The 17974-nt window shown below is 43.4% G+C and overlaps 1 protein-coding gene across 1 annotated transcript in view; it reads right to left on the reverse strand.

The window, feature by feature from the left end:
• Nucleotides 1-7877, reverse strand: part of RAD23B (RAD23 homolog B, nucleotide excision repair protein) — a 32051-nt gene extending 24174 nt beyond the window's left edge. Inside the window, exon 1 of the mRNA XM_041464549.1 lies at nucleotides 7860-7877. Within this exon, the coding sequence (XP_041320483.1) occupies nucleotides 7860-7862 (3 nt within the window). The 5' untranslated portion in view covers nucleotides 7863-7877. The remainder of the gene's footprint in view (nucleotides 1-7859) is intronic.
• Between the last annotated feature and the right edge of the window lie 10097 nt (nucleotides 7878-17974).

Consider the following 17974-nt stretch of genomic DNA (forward strand, 5'->3'; position numbering starts at 1 on the left):
CTTTTTCCCCCAGCAGATGAAGAAAGGATGCTTTTGGTATTTTGTACCATACATGCCATCCCAGCACCTGCCAAATGCTTTGGAATTAATCTCCAACCAGGCAGTTGCTTCCCCACAGCAAAACTAAGAGCAGGTCACTGCCTCTTAAGTCCTCAGGATAGTCAAATTTGACAGTAGTTTGCTGAAAGCATTATAATTCTCACACACTTTACAACAATCTGTCCTATCCTTGGATTTACATTTATTTTTAAAGCATATTTTCTTGAAAATTAAAAATATGAACTTGTTAATTCCTCCCCAGTTTTAAGGATGGAAGTGACTCACGCTGCTACTGAACAATCTCCTTCACCACAGATAAGCCATCAAGGATTTTTTTCCTAAACTTTAATAATAATACTGTCTAATACTTCACACAACTTCAGTTAAAGTCCTGCATGCACTAGGGCAAATCCCTTGAATCATGTAAAAAGCATGTTATGTTTGCAAATGTCTAATTTTTAACACTCTCCTTATGTATTTTTATGCACTTGTACCAATCACTCAAAGATGATGACTCCAGACTACTTCTTTTATACCCAGGCACCAAGTTTGTCATAGATTTGTAAGAAATATTGCAATGTGACTAACGTGCATAATCTATTTTCAGGGAGAAAATTAAAGTTTGTTTCTTGTCCACTGCATCAATCAAGGTACTGGCTTCAAATGTCTACTTAGTCTCCTTTATTTCCTATTGTTTTATTCCAGACAACAGTCTTTTTCCCACAAGGAACAAAACCAAGATGTGTTCTTCCAAACACAAATGTTTGAACAGCTAAAAGTCTAGGTCAGGACACACTGAACACGCATGTTGATTTACTACACAATAATTGGATCCATGAAAAGGAGTTAAGATATTTACTGTAGGAGGATCCAACAATTCATTTGCCTTTGCTGACCACCTGTGTGTAGCATTTCCCCTTGTTATTACTGTGCTGTGATTGATGTACTGCAAGCGACCTGAGGCACTGCCGTCTTCCAAAACCTCCCAAAATGTTCCCCCTTTCATAAGTCTGCAACAAACTGGATTATGTTTTCATCCCTTTGGCAGGTGGCATTCATCTCCAGATGTAGGCAAACTTCCATTTACACCATGGAGCCAAGAGAAATGAGAAAAAAAAAAAAATTCTGGGAATCTGTTCCAGTGTTTCACCATCCTCACTGCACAAAATCCCTTCCTTACATCTACTCTCAGCAGGCCTGCTAAGAAGTCTGTCTCCACCTTTCTTATAAAGAACCTTCTGTTTGGCACTGGAAGGTTCTCCAAGATCTCCCCAGAGCCTTCTCTTCTCCAGCCTGAACAACCCCAGCTCTCTCAGCCTGTCTCCATAGGAGAGGTGTTCCACCCATTGAACACCTTCATGGCCTCCTCCAGACTAGCTCCAAAAGGTCCACATCCTTCGCGTGCTGAGGACCACCAAGAGCACACAGCCCCATGTTCCACAGGATTACACCTAGGAAAGCTAACTCAGCAGCCACAGGCAGTTTCAGCCTTGCTGGACATTCAGGTGGCTGTGCTTCAGCTGTGCAGGCCCCTTCCACAATCCAAAAACCCTCTCTGCATACCAGTACTGACATAATTTTTATTATTGTGGTGGTCTAGGTCAGGACAGACTAAAGACATATACTAATTACTATGCAGTAACTGGATCCTTGTGAAGCAGTTTGAAGCATTTATTGCCTCAGTGAAATAACAATGCAAATAACACCATGAGGCTACAGAACCATGGTGGTTCTGAACATAAAAACAAACTAGAGGTTTTCTCCTAGAGAACAGAGACAATCTTTGGCTAAAGCTTGCCAATACAGGGGCCACCATTAACTTCTTAATTCTTGAAAGGACTGGAAATCCGGAGGAGAAAAGGCCGTTACAGTTTTCAGTGCTGGTCTTTATTCTCTGCCTGTATTCTTGCCACATACATCAATCAGTTTAAGAACAGATTATATCCTAAATTGGAACACAAATTACTTCTGCTCTCCAGCTGACAGCTTACAAAAATCTAAAAGAAATTTAAGCTTAACATAACTGAGCCAATTTACAGTTTTTTGCTATCTATGCCCAGGGACACTGCCATTTGCAAAGGGGAAGATCATTTACATAGGTCTCTCATTTGAATGGATGTTCACTCTACTGTGAACTCTTGCCATCAGAGATATCTTATGATTACTAACAGTAATCTACCATGGGATCTTAAGTACAAATTTAAAATTCTGTAATGTCATTCAAGTTGCCCCTTTAAAACTGAAAATACACCAAATAGTCGAGCAATTTCAAGATTACATTCCAAAGCATTTCAGAGCATTGCTTAACTGCTTTATAAAGAATAGTGATTTAGATAAGGGAGTCTGTCCTATCTCAAATGAATACAATGAACTGATTGGGTCACACCTATTCAAAGGAGCAAAAGGACTTAAACCAACTCTTAACTACTAGAGCATGAACCTGCAAGAAAATGCAGTCAGCTGCAGACTTCATCATTCTCCTATTAGAGACAGAAGTTCAAGAAACAGGCTAAAATAAAAAGCGCTTGCCTATTCTGGCTTTCATCACTGCCTAGCCTAGGAGGTCAGAAACACATCATTTGCAGAGGATACAATACTAATTCTCAGAATAAAAAAACGAATATATAAGGTGAGATACATCAATTTTAGCATAACATTCCAGTGGCATAGAATTTCCTCTTGTAGCTCTAATTGGAGTGACTGAAGGCATAGTGAGAAATAACTGTGCCATTAATTCTGCTAAGAGAGGAAAATGCATAACGGTGCTACAACCTGTATGTCAGGTGTGATCCATTTTCATTTAGATTTAAAACATAGATGTTCCATTTTCAAAGAGGAATAAAAAAACAAAGATAGAAAGAGAGAGAGAGAGAAACCCTTTCAATGCTTTTTAGAAAGGACAACTGCATCTTCCAGCTGCTGGAACAGTGAAAGGCTGAAAAAAGCAACATCCTAAACTTTGCCTCTAGCAAATTAGGTTGCTGAGAACCTAACTTCAGCACAGCCATTGGTTATTAAGTGAAAATTAATTTTGGGGAAGCACACCTAGCCTATTGATCCATCAAACTGAGAAACTATTCATAGATTATGATTTATTTTACTCATAACTACAGATCCATAAACCAAACCTTCAGGCTTCCTAGCTTTATTCAACCTGATTAGGGTTCAAAATGTATTTCAGACCTCACCAAATCCCATTTTTCCTCTACCCTTATAAAATTTCACAGCACAATAAACAGAGCCTGTACTTCATGGCAATAACTTTAAGAATGAGCATCAATTCATCTACAAACACTTTACCCTAAAGATTCAGAAACAGCACACTTACAGGCCAAGATGACTTTCTTCTGTCCCCTATGAATTCAGATGCGAAACTCTCCCTACTACTCAGAAAATGAACGCAATGTCCTCAAGAATATATTATGCCATGCAATCTGTTCAAGAAAGAGCTAGAGCTAACTGACTCCTAACTGAAAAACTGAGGTCTTCCAAAGAAATACCAGTCATCAACTGCATCCCAGACAGGCAACTAAAAATGGGTTTCATGAAATCATGATTGCTGAGTTTCCCAGTTGTTCCCTGCAGTCACTTCTTGCCAGCTAAGCAAGGAGGGCATGCTGGGTTCCATCCAGGCAAGCAGCTCCCATTGATCACACATCCTCCCCCCTTCCCTCTCACACACCAGTTTTCACTTCTCCTACTTCATATAAATGCTAACATAGAAGAGGCAAGAATCATTAGTTTATTCAGAGACTCATTTCATAAATCCTAATGAAAAGGTGAACAGTGTACTTGCATCGGTTTTAATGTATAATTACATAGGCAAGACAAATTGCTGAATTTCTTGAGCTGTTGGGAGAAACTGAATACAAAGCTGGAAAGGATCTCTTCCGACACCAAGCCACAAACCATCTTCCACACCACAATCTTCATCAGGAATCTGATGCACCCACAGACAAGGTTGTTTGCTACCTCTACCATGAGGCTGCTACAAAGTTTGCTCTGATATTGGAAGTCTTTTCCTAGATTCCACCCCAAGTTAATTCATAGACTATTAATACTGATTTGTTCTTATGCTGATGTTATGATTCAAGCATGAGGAGCCTTCCCAGATCCACTGGTGCTTGCTAGTATAAAACATTTACATAATTTCACCAAAACTTGCGAGCTAAGCCAAGCTCTTTAGTTTCCTTTCATGTCAGTCACAGTTTCCCACAGGCTCCAGGCACTTCTTTCCAAAGGTAGAAAGTCATTGCCCTTGGGAACAGGTGGCCAGCACACCTGAAGCAGAATACCATCACTACTCTCCCCAGACATTTCAGGATCTATGATCTTCAGGGCTTCACCTTTTAATGAACCTGATTCCAATTAATCCATGTTGCTCATTTGAGAGCTGTTTACCTAAGTCTGACCCTCAATTAGGCAGACAGGTACTAATGTTGAACCTTGCGTTTTTCAATGTTATCACGCATCTGTTGATTTGTACTCAAATTCTTATCAAAGGAATTCAAGGACTGAAGAGATGGATCCCAAGATCAACTCTGAAAGACCCTCACTACCAACCTAGCTCTGCTGAAATGCTTATCGTGGAGAATGCTGCACAGAGGGCTTTTTTTAAAAAATCTACATTATAATTCTGTACCACTCTTCATCTTTTTCTGTAGTAAGCTAATGTGTTTCTCCCAGACTTTGGGAAAAGTCATAGTTAGACAAGGACAAAAGCTTTTACTCCAAAGGGCTTTGCTCTTTTCCTCCTCCCTGAGGGAGGGCATCGTAGTCCAAAAACTTGTTTAGAATTTATGCTTAATGTTCCTGATTTTTCTCCTCCCACTGCCCTTGCAAAAATATTTACCACATATTACACTGCTTCATAGATACTTCTCAAAGTCAGGCGAGGACAACACAGATGTATCAGACAATAAACCTGCTAATGAAGAAACAAAACGACCAGTGCAACAGGTTTCACTACCCTTAACCAAACTCCATGATCAGCAACTGATTAATGGCAAATATTGTGCCTACTACTGAAAACACACAGAGGATAAGAAATTACTAAGCTCATAAGTCAATGCTTTACAGTACTTTTACTGGTAAGAATCTATTTGGTTCCCACTACTTCTTTCTACAAATTATAAAAGCAGGTTTTTCTGGCACAAAACTCCATTTACAGTGTTCTCTTATATTGCCTTTCTAAACAGGACAGTCATATTTAGTCAGAAGGCAACAATAATGGTGGTTACATGAACAGATCACTGCCCTACTTCAGGCCTCAAAAGCATAACAGATACAGTAATTGGGAAGAACCACAGGAGAGGAAGAGCCTTGTGAATCCAGTCAGGCTTACGAGCTTAGTAAGTGCCTGGAAAAAAAATCAACAGTTGTACTCAAATAAACAAGGCATCTAGAATTACTCCAGCATTTAAAAACAGACAGGATAGAGCATTCATAAGCTCCTTTATTTACTTGCTGTATTTACTGCTGCTGAAGTTTGAAGACAAAGAAAGAAGCAGCATTCTCTGAAGAAAAATAATCTGGAATTGTCAAGGTAAAAATCCAAATTTAACCCTGACATTTACTTTCTCTGCAATTACCTCTACCTTTTTCATTTCCTCTACAAAATTGAGCTCATCTCCACGCAAGTGAAATTTACAAGTCTAGTAATTGTTATGCACCGACCAGAGATCAAGAGAAATAATTTCTGATCTCAAAGCTGGCCTCCAGGCCTCCACACTCTTCTGCCCTGCATTTCAAAATTGATGTATGCCCTGCTGAAAGAGGAGACACCGAGGCCAGTTTTCTGATGCAAAAAGGTGACTAAAAGCAGCTTTGTACTAACACAGCAACACAAATGTCAACCTAAAGCAGAGCTTTCAGCTATCTACAGCCTGAAGAAAAGCAGCAAGATGGACAGTCCTGCCACTGAAGCCACAAAGGCTTGTTTTAGGAAGAAAGCTTACATTCTGAGTGGCGACTCTTGCATGGTCTTGTTGGTTAGCACAAAAAATCCTCCTGTAGCTTTGGGCAGATGATTTTTACAGTAGGCATATTCCCCACAAACCGGTTTACAAGTATAAAAGTGATACAGTTGTTTGAGTATGAAGAAAACTGGCAAGCCATTTCAATCAATGATAAAAAGACACTTAAAAAAACCCTTTTCCAACACTGCATGCTGACCAGCCATTTGGAGGGGTGCCTCTGACACAAAAACACAGCGGAAGACAAGGAGAGGGAGAACCAGAGTCAGTGTGTAGACAACAATCTGTGTGCTCACAGCCATGGCAAGCCCTTCCCTCTCCTTTTCCCGTTCCTTTGGTGCTCCCTGCAGGGCAGCACACATAGAACAGCCACCCTTACAGGCTCTAGGTGGGACATGCTGCACATCACCATGTCCTGTGAAATAAAGAGAGATTTCTTTCACTGAGTCCACCCACAGGAACCTTGACCAAAGACACAAACCTTGGTGAGAGAAAACATTGCCAGCTGTACCCTTCAGTGCTGTAATTTTACACCCCCCTACCTCACACCTACATATAACCTTTGCTGTGTTTCAGGAATTCAGAGAAAATATTTTCGAAAGGTTTGTCAGTAAATACAGCCATTTACACACACGGGCAGCAACAGGACTCCAGACAGCATAAGAATCATCTGCTCATATTAATTCTTTTTAATTAAAATGCACTCTCCTTTTTCACCAACTTTCAAAGGGAACACCTTCCAGGACGGATACCCTCACTTTCCAGTCATATCTGCAAAATAGACTTTATATATATGCATAGAAACATCTTTAAGTGTGTACAATCTCTGTATTTAACTTCTCAGTGTACTGGCCACCTTGGGAAGTTTAGATTTTGAGAAGTACAGCACATAATACTGTCGAATTATCAAAAGTACAAAGCTACCTTTTCTTTGCTGACAGCTAAACTGCGTAAGAACATTCTCAACAAAATAGTTGAAAAATTACGGGCAGAGAAACAACATTTGAAAAATAGGCAACATGTAAAAACATATTCCAATACAAATAAAATAACTGTAGTTATATTAAGTAATTAATGCTATCTTATCCTTTCCTTTATTAATTTTTTTAACAATGTGTCATCCTGCCCAAAATTATTTGGAAATTATATTTAAAACACTGACTAGAATGTCAGGAAAATACTCCTGAACTTGTGAAAGCCTAGCCTTCTTCAGCCAAGAATCAGAACAACCTCCTTGCTTGAAAATCCTAACTCTAATCAGGAAAAAGAAAAGGACTATCCACCAAAGAAAAGCAGTAGCAAAAAGCCTCTGGAGAGTTAATTAATCAAGTATAAATTGTAACAAACCAAAATTCCAAAATGCTACAGTCTGTGAAGAAAATATGACAACAATGAGAAAAAAAAATGGAGCTACTCTTATTCTAGTGATCTCTAAAGTTACAATTTTGCAGAGTCATGTATCAAACCACAAGCAGCAAGTACAAGCCTTTCAAATTCACACCTCCTTTACCTGTGCAAGCACACACACACAAAATAATAAAATCCTAAAGAGAGGCAAGAGCAACAAAACAGAAGAGGAGAAAGATACCTGCTGTACAATGCAAAGAGCCAATTAAAAGCTGAAGACATGAAAAACATCTTTAGCCCAGAAGGGTACTTCTGGATTTTGAACGGAGCACTTTTCCTCTAACCATAAAATTATAAACCCCCAGGGAAATACAAAAACAATCCTCTTACTCACAACGGCTGTAGGATTAACCTGCACTGAAACACACGTAAGAAGGAGGTTTTTAAGGGTATGTTCACAATCATTCACAAGTTACAAGCCCACGAGTCAGCTTTCACCATTTCACTCAGCAGCAGTCTCCGATTCTTCCAGAACTGTTACAAAGTTAATTCTTCTGACACAGTAGCGTTATCATCCAGAAATCTCCACATAAAGCATACGCATACTAAGGACACACCAGAACGCAGCAGAAGCTCAAACTTCCACAACTGAGTGTTCTGCTGACATGGTGTTAAACAAGCTGGCTTTTCCTGGGTGTTCAAGTGCTGTGGTGCAACAGCGAAATGTGAAAGCCCATATTATGTGACACAGAGACTGCAGCCAAAAGACTGCTGACATCCTGAATATTCCTTGCACTTCTCTGCATTTTGACAATCAGGTTTTTAGGTTAACAGCACAGGGGGAGCCGAAAACAAAGCAGGACAGACTTAACTTTTGCCTGGTGTTTCACTTTCAGAGTTAAGAATGTTTGTTGAAGATTTTTAAAACCCTGCTTCATGTCTACATAACTACAACAGAAGTGTCACATTTAGAAGCCTACAGGTTCACCTCAGACAAGAGATGTGGCTACACAGGTCTGCACCAGTGTCAGACAGCACTTATTATTGCTCCTAACACAATGTTTAACAGATTTACTTTCTCACAGAGAGCCAACAAAAAGAAGCAGCAGCTTGTGCAGATGGATATATGCTTTCATTTACCCTGGTTAAGTCTAAATGCTCAAGCCCTGAGTGGCCCCACTCAGAACACCAGAATGGCCACAATGGGTAAAATACACCCCCGTGTGGAGCTTGATGGGTGCATCACAGAACTTAAGGAAAAACAGCCAGCTTTTCAAAATTTTAATTTGATAACAGGCCTTCCCCAATAATAGGGCCTGAGGCTAAATATTTTCATCTTCTTTAGTCAGTCACGGTACCATAGAGTCTTCACCCAGTGCTTTGGCACTTCAAGTAGAGTTTTCACTCACTCAAAATAATCAGTTGGCCAATGTTTTAAAACACAACCAAACCAAAACTAGTCACGCTATTGAAGCTAAGTTTAAAACTCAACTGTGTGATTTAATAGTGAAAAAAAAAGACCAGTTGCTTGTGTAAAACCAAACTCAAACCATGACACAAGGCTAATTAGTTATTGGGAAGTATGCTGCTTCAAATTGTTACTGGAGGTTGGTTTAAATATTCCTATCAACAGCTCTCAGGTACAAGCATTAAATCTTGCTACCTTGCACAGTAACATCAAGTCTCTCCAGATTAACTGGGTATTGAGAGTAAGGGGAGAAATTGCTAGGAACACAAAGGCAAGTTTACAGAACCAGAACCCAACTTTAGAGCAACAAGTTTCCTGTGCCTATCGCAACTAACATGATTTTTGGCCTTGTCACAGCATAGGGCAGAAATCCAAGTAAACAAGCCTTACCTCTGAGAAACACACACATGGTCCAAAGACTAAAAGTAATGTTTCCCAAACTCCATGAAACACGTTTCAAGGTTTCAGGAAAGTAATCTAAGAAACCAGCACACTTCTAGCTAAGATTTGTGTATTCCAAAAAATCTGACCGAGAACTTCAAAGCACACACTTGTGAGGCACTACCTCAACATAGCATATTTCAAAGTGTTTTCTGATTTTAAGACTCAGTTTGTAACTGAAGGCTCAAAGCTGAACTTCTCTTTACTAAGTTCTATGATTTTTAGTATTTCCAACAATCATTTCTTAGTAATTTTCTAAAAAGTGTGCCACAGAAATTAAAACACGTTTTTCACCTCTACAGCTAACAATAAGATCAAGTCTTTATCCTGCCCTTTTCAAAACAAAGTTTCCCTCAAATTCTACCAGATTTCCTCTGCCTTGCCACCCATACCTGGCCAAAACCTGAATTTATGCTCATGAGGAGCATTTTTATTTTGATCTACTGTAGCAGCTACATTTATAAACAGAGGGTGCAGTCTCATTTTCCCACAATCCAACTTGTAGTCATTGCATTCTGCTGTCTCATAAACTGGTGAGGGCTTTGACTGGCAACATTCCTTCAGTCCTCTCCTTGAATTTACTTCCCAGGACCTTAGTGAATGCAGAGAGCAAGAGAAAAAAAAAAATAGGAAAAAAAAAAAAGAAAAGAGTTTTTTCAGCAACAGCAAAGACTTATGTTTCAAATATTTGAAGGTTTCTGACCCCTGCTTCTCCTAGGCATTTGCCATGTCCCCCAGTCACAATGGTAACCCAAATGAGCTCTTAGTCCAACTTTCAACTGTCGTCCTTTATTTTTCTTGAGATGGAAGAGGGTGAACCAACAGACTTTACAAAAGCAGATACAATGTTCCATAGCTTCTAGAGCTTCAATGCCCACCTGTCACAGGAAAAGCTGCTGGAAAGGAAAGCTGCCAGCCTCCCCAGATCTTTCAAATCAAGGCCACGAGTGTGCCTGGACTTGGCTATCAAAACAACCATCTCTGCTCAGGCAAGTGACAAGGCAACTTCCAACCCTGCCAACTCACTTAGGGCCCTTCCTCTCATCTCAAAATACTGCATTTCCCCGAGGATTTTCTAGCAGGCTCCTGTGAGCCAGAAGAAGACATCCACCTGGAACTAAAACATCATCTTCTTCTCGCTCACAGCATCATCAGACACATCCAAAGGCACCGGGGAGGGGGAACGAGGCTGCTGTGAACCCCATCACACACCCCAACACCGAGGTCAGCAGAGTGCCTCCTGCACTCCCTCCCCTGCTAAGCGCAGACTGATTAATCACTGCAGCTCGCCCCGGGAGGCCAAACAACAAAGCCTCCCTCACTCTCCCACCTCCACAGCGCAGACCTGCCCGGGCACACAGCGATGCACCTGGCAGCAAACACCAGCAAACCCTCTCCAGACCGCGCTCCTGCCTCGGCAGAAAAGCCCCACAACTCTCCCAGCGTTTGCCCTGTGTGAATCCATGGAAGGATGGGAAGGACCACTAGGTTTTCCTTCTGCTGGATCCCCAGCCCCACCCCTCTCCCGCAATATCCCCTCTCCCAGTGCTCCCATTATAAACCAGCAGCGGTCTGGGCCCCACTGACTGCCAACCCACGGCACCCCGCTTCCGAAAGGAAAAACTTTCGCTTCCTATAGCGCTCCTCTCCTCCCCAGGACTACGTGAGGTATTTATTCCCCCTCCCACCTCCCGGGCTGTTTCCCCTTTCCACCTCCTGGGCTATTTCCCCGGGCTATTCCCCTTTCCACCTCAGAGGTATTCCCCCTTTCCATCCCCGGAGCTATTCCCCCTCCCACCTCCGGGGCGTTCTCCTCAAAAACAAGGGGGGAAAAGTCCTTCCGCCGGAGGTCTGGCCACGGCAGCCTCTTTCCTTCGGCGATGGCAAGTCCCTCTTACCCACCAGCATCCCGAGGAAAAGGGCTCCCTCATCACCCCCGGCTGAGCTCACCCCCTCCCCGCGGCCCCGAATCCCCCAGAATCATCCCGGGGGGACACCGCACCACCCCCGCGGCCCCAGTCCTTCACTGGATCTCCAGCCACCTCCACCGGAGGAGTCCGTCCCTCCCTTTCCCCGGGGGTGAGGGCACAGATCCCCGCATCCCTCTCCACGGCCGCGTCCCGGGGATGTGGGGAGCGTCTTCAGCGTGATCTGCATGGCGGCGGGTACGTGCCGCGCTCCGGCCGCCCTCGTCCCTTCCCCGGGAAGAGGTGGCGGGGAAGAGGCCGGGAAAGGGAGGAGGAGGAGGGAGGCGGTGTCGGGCTAGGCGGGAGGGGGGGACGCGCATGCGCCGTCTGAAGGGCCCTGCACGGCGCAGGCGCGGGCGCGCCTGAGGGCGGGGAGAACGGGAGGAGGGGTGCGGGCAGAGACGCAGGAATACAAAAATATATTTATATATATATATATAGAGAGAGAGAGAGAGACAGACAGAGACAGAAGGAACAGAACGATTGCGGGGGAAAAGGTCTGCGAGTCCGGCCTGTGAGCGGACAGCACCGTGTCGGCAGGCCGTGGCACTGAGTGACGCGTCCAGTCGTTGATGGAGCACCTCCGGGGCAGTGACTCGGCAGTCTCCCTGGGCAGCCCATTCCAATGCCCAGTCACGCTTTCTTTGAAGAAATTTTTCCTAATATCCAGCTAAATCTCCCGTGGTGCTACTTGAGGCTCTTTCCTCTCCTGTCCCTGTTCCTGGGAGCAGAGCCCGACCGCCTGGCTGTCCCCTCCTGGCAGGAGCTGTGCAGAGCCACAAGGGCCCCCTGAGCCTCCTTTTCTCCAGGCTCAGCCCTTCCCAGCTCCCTCAGCCTCTCCTGGGGCTGCAGCCCCTTCCCAGGTCTGTTCCCTTCCCTGGACACGCTCCAGCCTCTCAATGTCCTTGAAATGAGTGGCACAGGATACACCACTTGTAAGTTGTTAGATGAGTTTATTAATACACACTTGCGGGTTTACAGCACCTCAGTTCCTCCAGTTCTGGTTTCGTAGAATGTAAAAGACCATCTAGTCCCAACCCCTCTGCCATGGACAGGGACACCTCCCACTAAACCAGGTTGTTCGAGGTTGCTTTTTCCAACCTGTCCTTGAGCACCACCAGGGGTTGGGGCATCCACAAGCTCCCCAGGCAACCTGTTCCTCACAGTAAAGAATTTCTTCCCTATGTCCAACCTAAATTGAGGATAAATAGGGGAGATTCCCCTAAAAAGGGGAGATTACCTAACTCTCCCCCCTTTCAGTTTGTACCTATCCCTCCTTGTTCCATCACTACAGTTCCCAACAAAGTGTCCCTCTCTGGCTTCCCTGTAGGCTCCTTCAGATACTGGAAACGTCTCCAGGGTGAACAACTTTCTCAACCCGACTTCACAGGGAAGGTGCTCCTGATGAGCTTGATCTCCTCTGGACTTGCTCCAGCAGTTCCATGTCCTGCTCACATTGAGGACCCCAGAGCTGGATGCAGCACTGCAGGTGAGGGTCTCACAGGAGGAGAAGAGAGGCAGAATTGCCTCCTTTGACCTGCTGCCCACGCTGCTTTGGATGCAGCCCAGGATTCATTTGGCTTTCTGGGCTGTGAGTGCACGCTGCTGGCTCATGGTGAGTTTAGTGGTTTGTAGTTCAGTGTTTGAGTAGTTGATGTGTGCCTTTGATGGTTATTAACCTGTGTTTGCCCTGGTGCTCCTTAGGTAATATAGGAGGAGAACTGCTACAAATAAACTTTAAAGTTGAGCCAGCTGTGTTGGTAAAAGAGACCCTTTCCCCTGCACCTTGTAACCTCTTCCATCTGCAGGTGTGGGATCTCCTGGGGCATTTTCTTTGTACAAAGACTGTCTTTCTGCAGAAGGGGATACTTGTGTCAGGCTGACTTAATGGCAGTGAAACTCCAAATTTCCTAGTATTGTGTAATGGCCAGAGAATTTCTAGCCTGCCACATTGTCAGTTTAATGTTTGTAATAAGAACCATCTTCTAGCTCGTTTTTTACAGTAGCTTGGCTTCCTCACCATTTCCTCCCAGCAGCACGGCCAGCAGACGGCATTGCCAGGCAGAGGGAAAGAGGGAGACCCCTTTCCCTGCAGGAGTGAGGGAATGGGGACATGCTGCACGTACACATAAGGCTGGAGGTGCTGCTTCTCCCAGAGTCCTGCTCATACTCTGACACACAGCTGCCAGACAGCCAGAGCCTCCTGCAGCTTTTGCAACTAAAAAGAAACCGCTGACTGTTGCTAGTAGGAATCCAGCATTCTTGACAGCACAGAATAACTTGCTTGCTCTGCGTGGAGAGCCATTTAAAAAAAATAAAAATTAAAAAAAAAAAAAAGGAGAGAGAGAGAAAAAATATCACTTGCTATTTTTTGCTTGGGTGGTTACAACTTAAAATATGCTGCTTGTTCACTTTCACTCTTGCCTGATACCTAAGTCTATACTTTGAAGATAAAAGGGATTTTTTTTTAAACTTTTCATTCAGCAGTCCAGATATGTAAGTGCTGAGCTTCACATGCAAACTAAAGTACCTCATGCTGAGGGGTTGTGTCAGTTTCACTACTCTTTTCTGCTCAGATTTTGTTAAACTACTCATTCTGACTTCTGTGTTTGCTGGTTAGTGTGTGAAGCAGTTCTGCCCAGGGCTAAGGGTTCATTTGCACAGTGGCTGTTTAGCTCTGCTTGTAAAAGCCCCAGAATAACTGGGAATTCCCAGAATTCCAGAGGCTGTGAACAGCTAAGGATGAAGGTTTTTTTCTGACCATTTATTTGAATTTTGAAATAGAATGAGGGGAAAAAAAAGAAGCTGTGATTTTTTTTTTTTCTTCTGAGTGGTTCAAGAACTTATGACAACTCACTATATTGGAAATATAATAAATAAACAGATTCTTGGTATTTCCTCTAGCTCAGTCCATTCAGCTCCATAAAATCTGGCAGGGCTTGGCTCTCCACTTCTTTCTTGCAGTTGCAGAATTGAGGGTTGGAATTTCTTCCCCACAGCACTCTCATCATTTAGTTTCATAGTGCTTCTCCTTGACAGCCAGTGCTTGGTGGGTTTTTATTTTTCCATTCTGTTTCTGAAGTATTTTGGGTAATCGCCCTGTGTACTGACTGAAGCATCACAGTTAGCTAACTTCATTTACAACAGTTTATATGCTGACTCAGTCAGCATACAGACCTCTCCTATGCAAAGAGAAAAAAACCTGGATTGATTTGAGAGAGATGTGAAATGAAGCCAAAGACTTAGAAAGATGTTTTGGTAAATGCACACGATGATTACTTTTGAATTCTTGCTTCCAAGTAACTCGATTTCCCTGGTGCACTTACTCCAGCTTTGTGCTGCCATGGCTTTGCCCCTCTCAGCTCTTTTTGGTTGTCCATGATTTCCCAGGAGCTGCTCTCTGCCCATACCTGTTCACACTCCTGGGTTCAGGGACCCTGATTGTTACAGAACCTGTTGTAACTGTATCAGTGTGCACACCTCTGCCTGTTGTCACCTCAGGTTGCATGCATGTCACCTCTCCAGCCACAAAAGAAGCCCCTGTTGCATGATACTCGGGTTTGCCTGCTTATCTTGGGAAGAATTTCTGTAGTTTTCATGGCAAACACTGAGGCAAAGACTTGAGTCAGTGCTCTTGGTAAGTCAATTCAACCTGTGCACTAACATGCAGTAAGTACACACACCCTCCTTGTTACCTGGGCCATCCCACTGCCTTAGATGTCTGTGTGCAATTCAGGCTGCCTTATCATTGCCATAATTTTTACAAGTCCTGCCCAGATTCTGGGACTGATGGCAGATAAAGGATGTGAAAGTGACTCTCACCCCAGAGAACTGTTTGGGGAAGCAAGGGGTGAAATGGTGCTTGCAAGAAAGCAGCACATTGTGTTTCAGGCCTTTTGAGGTGGACGCAGCCTTTTCAAAAACAAGAGACCACTGACAGAAATGGCCTGAACAAGGCCCTGAAGGTGTAGAAAGTAACATTTTTGTTGAACTGGGAGGAGGCAACTGTGTTGAACTGGGAGGAAGCATGCAGAGGGCAGTACTCCAGGCAGATGCTTGTCAGTCTGGATAACAGAAGTGATGGAAGGGAGAGGCAAGCTTTTGAGCTGCTGGTGGTGGTTAGGAAGAGTTGTTACACAGGTAGATGTGTAGCAAAGCTCCAGAAGGGCAGCACAGCCTGGAGGGGCTAGGGTTCAAATGCAGCACATGCTAGTAATGGAGAGGTGAGGGAAGTTAGCACTATTATTGACAGGCAGAGACATGACCTTACCCTTAATGAAAGGCAGCATTTCACACTTATTTCACAATAAGTGAGCTATCCCTGAAAAATGCTTCAAAAGCAGAATTTCCCACTGGATGTGGACATGAAATAGAAATGAATTAATGTGAGGGGTCCTAGGCTGTAGTGTTTATTTGGCATTAGGGTGAGATTTTCCATTGAGTTGACTGGTCTCTGCTGTTCCACACTTTTCCATGCAGACCTCCCACTGGCTTTCCCTGTATCACAAATTAGTTGAGAACACCAGTGGACCTTTTGTGAAGGCTGAACCAGCTGCAGGCACGTCTCTGGAGCAGGTGAACCTCTACTTACATTTCAGTTTGCAGTAACTCGTTCATTCACCCTCAATTTTATTCCGCAGGCACTCTGGAGCTCCATCTGCCTCCTGTTGGCAGCATTGTTTCTTTTGGTACAGAAATAATTTGGGGGTTTACTTGTACTGCTACCACTCTTCCTCAATCATCCTTATTTATTGTGCAGGACTAACACTGAAGCAGGTTCACACTGTTTGTCACTGTAGTAAAGAGCAGCTGTTCAGGTTAATCAGCTAATTAGACAGTGAGGTATTAGGCAGTGACCATGGAGGCAGTGGTTACATGCAGCAAGGTGGTTGTAACCACTTCAGCCACTACCAGCTGCAGGAAGAAGAGGATCTGGATCTTTCTTTTCTTTGGATTTATTTGTAATCTCTCATGTCTGCATGCCTCATCATCTGAAAAAATAAAAAAGGTCAACAAAAGGGGCTAGATCCTTCAGACTTGGAGACATCTCACTTTGAAACAGTGGTGCTGCCTTGGGTGAGGGAAATCGTTGGGTGCATCTTCAGCAGCACTCAGAAGCATGGAAATTTGCATTAGAGCTCTTATTAGCCCTTGGACACCATGAATGTTAGCACTGGAGTCTTCAGAGAAGAACCTACAGTTCAATTTTATTGCACACACTGATGGAAAGTTATTATGAGATCAAAATGAAGCCCAGTGGTTACTGATAAAAGGGACTACAATTTCTTTTATGCAGGGTTCATGCTTGAGAGCAATTTTTATTTTTTATTTTGAGAGCAATTGCTTTTCTGTTGTTAGTATTTTAGCCTGATTGACACTCAAACAGCTGCCAAGAATACTTGGAATTCACTATAAAATAACAGCGTGGCAAGTGCGTTAGACTATCAGCTTGACAGGCTTATATATTTATTATGCTAATTATGTGGGTGTAGTAATTGTATTAGGAATATCTAGATATTTTCATCAGTAAAATCATTACCAAGTATGGGGAAACCCGCAAAAGATTTCTCAGCTGACTCTAATCTGCAAATTTTCCTTAAACATATAATAAAAGTTCTCATTCAGCTGCAAAACTTTTTACTTTAATTTATTTCCTCTATACAGAGATTTGGGAGCAGTAGCTATAGTAGGTATATGAACTACTTAATTTGAAATCACTATTAATTTATTTTATACCATTTATTAAGGGACAGGGGGTGGGGTAGGGGGGGCATCTCAGTCCAGGATGTGTCTGCAAGGCATGCTGCCTTCAGGAGCTACTCCTATGGCATAGTCCATAGCACTGGGCTTGCAGTTGGAATCTAACCCCTTTATGTATCTGTTTGTTTGTATGCTCCCTCGCCATCAGGTCAGTGTCATTTTGCAACTGCAGGAAATGAGGTTTGCCAAGAAATGCCAAATGGGACTTGAAGTTGAGTACCAGGCTGCATAGTGCTTCTTGCCCCAAGCATTTCAGAGAAGAGGTCATCTTCCAGACTTGTAACAGCCATGGCTGCTGACTCTGGAAGCTTATCGCAGCAGTGTCAGTGCCCTGAACATACTCTTGACTGGCATTGGAATCAAACTCTTTAAATCTCTGTGTGCAGAAACGACCTAGGAGAGGGTGGTATTGAATTCTTGTATGCTTCAAGAGAGTTTATCTGGGAATGAAAAAATATTTTTACCCATGTAAAGTTTCCTTATTTAATCACTGCTTTCTTTGGAGTGCCAGACAGCTAAAAGGGAAGGGAATAAAAATGATTGGGATTTGACAAATGCCTCTGAAGACAGTTATCTGATGTCTGTGTCTGTTAGCAGGAGGGGCTGCTGTTGTCTGGGGGGGGGTTTACAGTGTTTCAGAGAGCAGACTCTTTGCCAACTATTCTAATATTTAGGCTTTGTTTGAGCTTCTGTCCTGTCTGTGTCCCTGCCTGTCCTGTAATAACAAGGACAAATGGGAGCCGGAAGCTGTACATTGTCCTCCTGCAGAGCTGCTGTGGAAAGGCCAGACATCTGAATATTCCAAAGCAAGACTAATAATTGCATGAACCATTAGAATGGCAAATACTGCAGCCAGCTAGGGCAGGCCATTTCTATTGACAGTTGTCACAGGGTGAGTCTTCCCAGCTTCAGAATAGGACTGAGCATTTCCAGAGTGGATTGCTGAGTGCTCTATAAAAAGCTTCTAGGAAAATGAT

The sequence above is a fragment of the Pyrgilauda ruficollis genome, unplaced genomic scaffold (assembly GCF_017590135.1).
Source record: "Pyrgilauda ruficollis isolate IOZ18807 unplaced genomic scaffold, ASM1759013v1 scaffold180, whole genome shotgun sequence".
Classification (NCBI taxonomy): domain Eukaryota; kingdom Metazoa; phylum Chordata; class Aves; order Passeriformes; family Passeridae; genus Pyrgilauda; species Pyrgilauda ruficollis.